Raw genomic sequence first — 8,663 nt, forward strand, 5'->3', positions numbered from 1 at the left:
GTCTGGCTCCCTGGCTACCACACGTCTCCTGTCTGGCTCCCTGGCTACCACACGTCTCCTGTCTGGCTCTCTGGCTACCACACGTCTCCTGTCTGGCTCCCTGGCTACCACACGTCTCCTGTCTGGCTCTCTGGCTACCACACGTCTCCTGCCTGGCTCCCTGGCTACCACACGTCTGCGTTCCTTTGGGCGGTTTGGGAACCTTTAAATGTCTAGCTGACCTCTAGCTGAGGTCTAGCTGACCTCGAGCTGACCTCTACCGGGGACTGGAATGATTAGTGCTGATGTAAGATATTGAAAAGACAAGCGATGACAAGAATTCCAATGTACCTGTACTGGGCAAATAAACTTTCTATTCTATGATATTCATGTTCTCAGAAATTACCGATAAACGCTTGTCTACACGTGTGGGTTGTTAAACAGCAAGTATTCCGTGGGCTGCAAATCCACAAATCAGGCACATGTCCTGCCCTGTGGGGGCGCCTAAAGGGTTCTAGGGTTGGTAGAAATGATTGGCAGGCTTTCCACTCCTCTCTCTCTCCCTCGCTCTCCCTCGCTCCCTCTCTCGCGCTCTCTCTCTCTCTCCCCTCTTTCCCTCTCTCCCTCTATCTCTCTCTAACTTGTCTCTGGCCTTGTGAGTTTTGATAACAGATGTCTCAACGGTTTTTGTCACCTGACTCCGTCCCTCTGTGCTGCCCTTTTTCCCATTCACCCACACAGGCTCTCTCTCTCACACACACACTCTCACACACACACACACACACACACACACGCACACACGCACACACGCACACACGCACGCACACACACACACACACACAGTTAGCTGAAATATAAACAGCCCTCAATCTCTGATAGGCTGATGTTTCAGAAAATGTCTGACTGGCTGTTCGACTGCCTGCTCTGTCAAGCTGCCAGAAAACCAGAAAACAAAGCTAGGGACTGGGAGTGACCTCTGCCTGTCCAGTAACAGTCACCGTGCAATAGAAAACCCTGACTTTCAACTACATGAGCTAAAAGTAAACCATTTTAATAACCTTGGGATAAGCCTACGTCCATGACAGCTGACGGCCTAATTCCAACTTAACTGCAGGAGCAACTCGATTAGCTCGTTCCAGTCTTCCCAGCCTACCTGACACATTCCAGTGGTGTGAGATCTCACCACTTTTGCTTTCATCTAGCCACGCCCCCCCCCCGCCCCACCCCGCCCCGCCCCGCCCGCTGCCCCACAGGCCACCGAAGACTGGTACCTCCAGAAATGTCTCTCTAATGGTTAGACTGAGGAGAGAGGTGGTGGCCTCGTGAAGGAACACTGTGGTTGTAATTCTAGATCGGTGACAGAGGGCAACCTAGTTAATACCTGTAAAGTCAGTCTGGGTAGAGACCGTCTTGGCACATCAAGTGACAAACCACCAGCGGATTAATACTAGGCCCTCGAGGACCAGGGCAGTGGCTTCCTATCAGAGGAGCTCGGCTCGGTCTCTCCTCTGCGATCACTTCAACATTCATGCCCCATCACAAAAGACTCCTAAAGGCTAATTGGCAGAGACACTCCCTACGCCAAGACCTGACATATCACAGGTAATGTTGGGGTTGACGTTAAAGGTCATGTGCTTATCACACGGACCCAGGGAGGAGAGGGAACAGGCCCCCCTGACTACTTCTCTCTCCACAGGAATGTACTCAGCTTTTTTTACAAGCTAGGCGGGTGAAATCACCACAGTAAATCTACAGGGCTGTTGGAAGCTGGCTGTTGGAACATGCCCGGGCACTTTCACCACTGTTTTTCTTGCCCTTAATTTGACAGCTTAAAGATCACCCAGCGTTTACTCGCTATCTCTGGTCTGTAATGTCAGGTCTTTAGATGCCCTGAGGTGTCGAATGGGACAATGCTGAAAGATTCGGGATTCCTTCGTTTGTCACATGTAATGTACGGTGTACAGCCTACACTGAAATACTGTAGGACCACCACATTTCGGCACGTATCACAAGGACCTCGGATACCTGCAAGAATGTTCAGTACCTGGGGTTTGGGGAACAAGCACAAAGCACTTGCACCAGGGACAGGGAGACCGTAGAACGGGTTTCAATTTTGACTTCGTGACAGTAACGCCCACAGCATACGAACAGGGCAAGTGAACAAACTGTTCACGTACAGGCCTACAGGCTAAGTACACAGCAGCAGATTCTTCCTTGAAACGTGAAATGGCGAATTGCGTGCAGAGCTGTAGTTAGTATCTCAAATGAAGCCGTCCAACTCTAACTAAATAGCTTCTTTCCTTTTTGTTTCTCGGTAACACACATCATGCCCACAGAGCCACAATCGTCTGCGAGGCTGAATCATCAAAACCACAACCAGAGACTGGTTTTTCATGGGAACGCTGGAATAACAACAAGGTCCAAAAAGGATCCAAACTAAGAGCAACAACCACGTACGAATCGGCAGATCTGTTCCGTCAGACTGTAGCCACCGACCTTACAGACAATTCTCACTTCACCTCAACTTGCTGCAGCAACTGTTGCCACTAAAATGTCTTCTAAGCTCTGGAATGCACTGAGAACGCACATTCTGTCCTAGAATTTACTTGAGTGAGAGTGGAAAAAAAAAAGATTTGAGAATACCTCTGTAGGCAACGCACGCACGCACACACGCACGCACACGCCAGTGTTTCCCATTAATTACCTAGACTATTCTATTCTACACTATTCATTCTATTCTTGTTATTCTACCTTCTTGATTTTGCTCTCCAAGTGCACCAGATTGATTAAATTTAAATTGTTCAAAATGTTCTTCCGGGGGGGCATACCCCCGTACCCCTCTAGAGGCTCGGTGGTCCACCTCCCATAGTCTCACTAAATCCTGTGGGAAACACTGCACACGCACACACCTGATTGGGCTTTACCCCTGAACATGGAGGATTGCAAACAGTGAGATATGTGAGGCGAATGTTTACCAGCCTGGAGATAATTCATCTAAACCAGACCACTTCCATTCGCTCCACTGCAACAGCACTGAGAATCCGAGTTCACTGGAGAGTCGTCACAAAAATTCACCTACAGTACAAACTCGTCTCAGTCAGAGACACAGACGGCATGCGCATCAGTGAGGAGGGACGGAGGACAGATGTATCGCCCTCATAACCACACATCTGGACGCCACCCCGAGTAGCCTGGTTGCAGAACATGCAAGGCCTACCCGACGTTCCGAGGGCGGAACAATATACTAGGTCTACCCGACGTTCCGAGGGCGGAACAACATACTAGGTCTACCCGATGTTCCGAGGGCGGAACAACATACTAGGTCTACCCGATGTTCCGAGGGCAGAACAACATACTACTAGGCCTACCCGACATTCGAGAGCAAAGACACAGTAACAGAAACCTTATGTCCTACGTTCCACTGTAGCACCAGATTCAGGGTCAGTTCACATTTTAACTCCAAGTCTATATTATTATTATTATTATTATTATTATTATTGTAATAAATAACACAGAGTGCTCTTAGTTGGCTGACTTGAAGCTAGGGCCTATAGGGTCTGGTCCCTGACAGTGCAGGACAGGTCTATAAGGCTGTAGCGGTCTCACCTGAGGGAGTAGGTATAGCCGGTATTCTCCGGGGCACACTGGGGCGGCGTGTACGTGTGCAGGCGGGAAAAATCCATAGTCATTCTTCGTTCAGACTGCGGCGGTCAGGGCGCAAGGGAGGGGGGAGAGAGGGCTCTTTAGGGTGGGCAGGGAGCAGTCTCGCACTCTTACGATGGCATGTGCAACACGCGCGGGCACACACCCACACACACCCTCTCACACACACCCAGACACACTGTATTGTTCAGCCTGTCACCCGACACCACCCGCGTTCCAACGTTGAGAAAAACCATTCTGATTAATCACCCGCGTTCCAACGTTGAGAAAAACCATTCTGATTAATAACCAAATGGATGTGTCGTCATCCCAAATTGTCTGATTTAATTTCAATTCTTATCACAGCACCGAGACCGGCACAGAAACACCCCAATACCCCTGCAAGCTATCTACGCTAGACCCTTCTCTGGGCCAAACAATCTCTATCTTTTGCGATCCACCTTGGACGCCACCCAAGCGCGACCCTCTGCACAACCAGCAGCGAGTGTGAGGATCTTAGAACCAGAACCCGGGCAGACAAAAGAGCGCACGGAGAACAGCACCCCGAAACAAGCAATACACGGACGAGACTCGGCCGACCTCCTCCTGCATCCTGGCGGGCGGTCGTTGGCTGAGGACGGGGGGTTGGGTTCGGGGCTCGTCTCTGCCTCTCCCCTGCAGTCGGGAGCTGGCCGGGAGGCTGGAGGAGTCTGGAGACCGGGCGGGCAGGCGAGACTATAACCAGAATCCTCTCTCAGACAGACAACACTTCCACCTTCCAGGAACCACGTTAGTCCATAACCTGACTGGCTGGCTGGACGACTGACTGACAAACTGACTAGATAGATACTTTAATCATTCCTGTGGGGGAAATTTGACTGACTGACTGACTGCAGCCTGAGTGAGGAATAAGACGTGTTCTGAAGAATGTTGTAACATTCAGAGGTGGAGCTTAGGGAGTGGGTGGGCTTCACCTGGCCCAGGGGGAGGTTCTTCACCGAGGTGTGACTTTTAAAGACGAGGTGCAACTTTTAAAGATAAAACAAATAAGACCCATTCAGTCTGAATCTCAATCTATTCTTTTGCCATGACACTTCCAAGTCTCCAACATCAGACATTTTTCCTGGAGCTGTCTAGTAAGCGTTCTGTTCCAGGTGAGGTAAGAGGCACACATGAGGCAGCAACCAAGCCTCCCCCGCGGGCGTGGGAGCCCAGGCCGTGAGGGCAGGACAGGGTGCAGCCAAAACCTGTTTGCAGCCTCAGGTCAACCGTGGAAATACTACCAGACTGGTAGTAGGAGTCAGGCTGTTGTGGAGGTGAGAGAGAGGTGAAATCAAATCACGGAGCTGGAACATGGGATCCATAGCAACGAGACCGGCACAGAGACAACACAGCAGCCAGTTGCCTCTCAAATATGCACAGAATTGAGTTATGCAACTTCCTGTGCTTAACTTATCTTAGTAGCAAGTTCTACACCAATGGGCCTTACTGACACTATCATTGTAGGTTGTCCCATAACCTCCCTGGGTTGTCCCGCTTCAGACCACCAAGTCAGTCAGTCAGTAGGCCTGAAAGGTGTGAGGGTAGGGGGGGGGTGGTGGTCAGGGAGCACTAGAAGAACAGATGGCTCCCCGCCCCAAAATCCACTTCCAACTCTGAGAATCACACACAGTTCCACCCTCCTCAAACCTCAAGGCCAAAATGAGAGATAAACAATCACAAAAGGACATTGAGGCAAAGTTCATTCATGCCTGCATTCTGAGTGCTGGGACTACAGAGCAAAATGGTGTCATGTTTGAGTCCACTACCTAAGCCTGTAAGTAGGCTAGCGTAAATTGATGTTTAGGTAGCAGAGCTGTTGACCACATCCATCATAAATGAATGGCCAACAAAATGGCCCTTTTTGCACGTCATCCACCCATTGAACAGAGGGCACCACCTAACTCGCCTCCTCAGGAGACAGGCTGAAGTCTGACAGGGCGGGCATCGCTTGACTCATTCTCACAGTCTCTCTCTCTCTCACACACACACACACACACACACACACACACACACACACACACACACACACACACACAGGTGTGTAAACACAGTCATGCGGTAATGTTAAATAAAAGCGAGCTATTGCTGAAGGGCAATTTCCCGACAAAATGTTTACTTAAGCTGGCTCCTTTTGACAGAACAGAGTACGGCACGCGAGGCATGCGAGATCTAGGCTCCAGCGGTCCCTCTCACTGTCAAAACACTGTTTCTGAGCGGTCACATTTAAAACGTCGTTCCTATGCTTGCAATGGCTGCAAACATTATTCTATTTCCAAATGCTAATGGCTGTCCGAAAGGCACACGAGTTCAGTTACAGTCCTACTGCCAAATGCTAATTTTAGACGACAATTTATACAACACAGTCGCTCATGAGCGCACTGACATCGACGTTTGTGTCAAAACGTTCGTCCCGCTGTAGCACACCGGGTTATATTTTCAAACACTGTAGCCTACATCTGAGCTGGGAAGATGTGTAGAGTTAGCCTACCATCAAACGTAATTGATCTAAATATTTTGAGAGCCCAATAATCTCGCAAATGTATGAAATGCCAAGGCCGAGGTTTCATTCGTTGTCAACAGAGTTCTGTGTAGAGGAGCTTAGCTGGCTATCAAGGAATACATCTATAATTTAGAACCACCAGCCTACAGTGTACTATTATATGAATAAAATGCTTAAACGATTAATAGATATGATAACGTCGATATATATCCCGAAGCTTCCACTTGCCCGTTTGAAAAGCGTCCATCTGTTTTATCATTCTTTACGAGCGTAATCCAGGGAAAGATCTACACATTGCTGTGAAGGAAGATGCGCGAATGTCTGACCGCATATCGACGCCGCTGTTCAAAGTCTAGAACGGTAGGGGTGTGCTCGATATTCCCAAGACAGATCCCAAGCAATAATTCTGCGTGAGCAGCCGCTAAAGTTTGCAAGTTGACAGTATCCTGGTGTGTTATGCTCATGCACTACAAGCAGAATTCCAAAATGGCTTCCCAGACGTAGCCTAACAAAGCCACAAGGATCGCTGCTGCTGTTCCTCCCACTCCCAGACCCGTTGTCAGTCAAGGCGCACGGCGCACACTTTGAATCTATTGGATGGCGATGGCCACAACATTGCAGCATCCCACTTGCTGGTGCACCATATAGTCTAGTGACAGTGATCCTGTGAATATGTATTAAGAACCTTAAAACATGTCCTGGTCATTGAACATATAACACATTGAACAACTGAACACAGAAACGCAGTTTGAGAACGTGCGTGGAAGAGTCTATAGATAGACTGTAGGCTATGTAGGATATGAGCACAGTTATAATTGTCCACTTCAATCCTAAATGCAATAGCTGTAAACATCTGCAAAAATAATTGTTCACTGTGACGGACCACTAGACACAGTGGTACAGTGAGAAAATAAAGAAGCATACGGTGTTCAACATGGTGTAATCCTCATCTTGTCAAACATCAGGACCAGGGCGCCATCTACTGTCAACAGTCAACAATCCATAATTGTACGTGTGTGACGTCGCTGTCACCACAATCTAAATAAAAGTAGCCTAATCTAATTTAAATTAATCTAAAGTATGTAGTGAGCAGACTCCACGGGAGGCGGGTTTAGTAGAGACGTGGAGTTCAAACAAGTTCAGGAGGCTTGGAGAACATTTTTAATGATTAAATCAGTTTTGCTCTCTAATGTAATTACTGACCACATCAACAACGTGGGCACACGCCAAACTGAGCTAACTGGGAGTAAACATGGTGTAGCCTACCATCACAAAAAAAATTGTTCTGGAGCGCTAGTAGGCTATCAAGTGCGACCTTTGTAACCAGCCCCAAACTTGGCAGTGAAGCTAGCGAAGATGTCTTCCATCTAGGCTTATAGTAGCATAGTAGCCTATAGTGCCGTTTCCCTATTAGGCTACATATTCACAATCCAAAACATAGTAAAACAAGTAGAAACATCTCACAATTAGGGCCTATGCAAAAGGTAGCCTATAATATTGGAATACAGGAGTAGCCTACAGTAACAGACAAGTCGTGGTCTAGTTGTAGGATACAGTGCTTTGTACAATGATTTAGGCTACTAGCAGTTGCAACTAGGCTACTCACAGTTTTCAGTCGGTGGGGTGCGGCTGTCAAATCCCCCACACTGTCCAATTGTTTTAGCACGGCATAGCTGAACGTCCGAAGCTGTTATCCGCCAAATCGGTAGCCTAAAATCAAACTATGTTTCTAGTGAAACACTAAGCTAGTCTAACGTTCGCCTTTCCCGCACTGCCTGTGTTGCAAATATTTTCCGCTGCTCAAACCGACATCACATGGCTACTTATTACGCGCCGTCCTTTTTTGGTCAAAATTCCCAAATATGGGTCCTGTCAAAAAAAAAGTGGAAGAAACCCACGTGTGCGCAGCATGGGTGCGCAGCCACGCCGGGAGAAGGAGCGCCGCTGTCTGGCTAACTGCGGCGTCTTGCAGGCTTCCAAACCAACACGGGAGGGAATGCAGTAGGCCTACTGTCAAAATGTGTAGTCCTACAGCAGGGCACAGGGATATTTTATTGGTCATTATTCATTGGACTGACTATAAAGCCATCAACCCCTGGTGTTGCTTAGTTGTTGGTTTTGTTCCATGTCTCACCCAGAAGCAGGTCTAAGTTTGCCTGGAAAACCACATTGATTTCAATCTTGTAACAGCAGCAACCTCAACCCCACCCCAACCCTCTCCTCAACCCCACCCCAACCCTCTCCTCAACCCCACCCCGACCCTCTCCTGTAGTAGGGAAATAGGGGATATGTGGTAATCTGGAACATTCATGCCATCCGTCCAAAACATTACCTACGATACCAACGAAAGAATAGGTGTGGTATAATGTCTGGACTGTATGAGAAAACTTGAAAAACAGGATGGGTGTCATTTAGGAATGCATTCTATTGTACTGTACCTGGGATCATGTGACTAGAATGTTGTAAGGTGGAAGTCTTCCACCGTGAATATCATCTTATA

The 8,663-nt window shown here is 48.3% G+C and overlaps 1 protein-coding gene across 2 annotated transcripts in view; it reads right to left on the reverse strand.

The window, feature by feature from the left end:
* The window catches only part of sun1b (Sad1 and UNC84 domain containing 1b), a gene marked incomplete at its 5' end in the record, with an annotated part of 38,473 nt that extends 30,578 nt beyond the window's left edge, over nucleotides 1–7,895 (reverse strand). Inside the window, one exon of one of the 2 annotated variants that reach the window (XM_084437909.1) lies at nucleotides 7,770–7,895. Coding sequence is in view for 1 of the 2 variants with exons in the window: in XM_084437908.1 (XP_084294034.1) it covers nucleotides 3,586–3,662 (77 nt within the window). Of the gene's footprint in view, nucleotides 1–3,585; nucleotides 3,663–7,769 lie in introns of those variants that run through there. The other variant, XM_084437908.1, reaches the window with a different exon arrangement.
* Nucleotides 7,896–8,663: the final 768 nt, after the last annotated feature.

The sequence above is a fragment of the Borostomias antarcticus genome, assembly GCF_949987555.1.
Source record: "Borostomias antarcticus genome assembly, chromosome: 5".
Lineage (NCBI taxonomy): Eukaryota > Metazoa > Chordata > Actinopteri > Stomiiformes > Stomiidae > Borostomias > Borostomias antarcticus.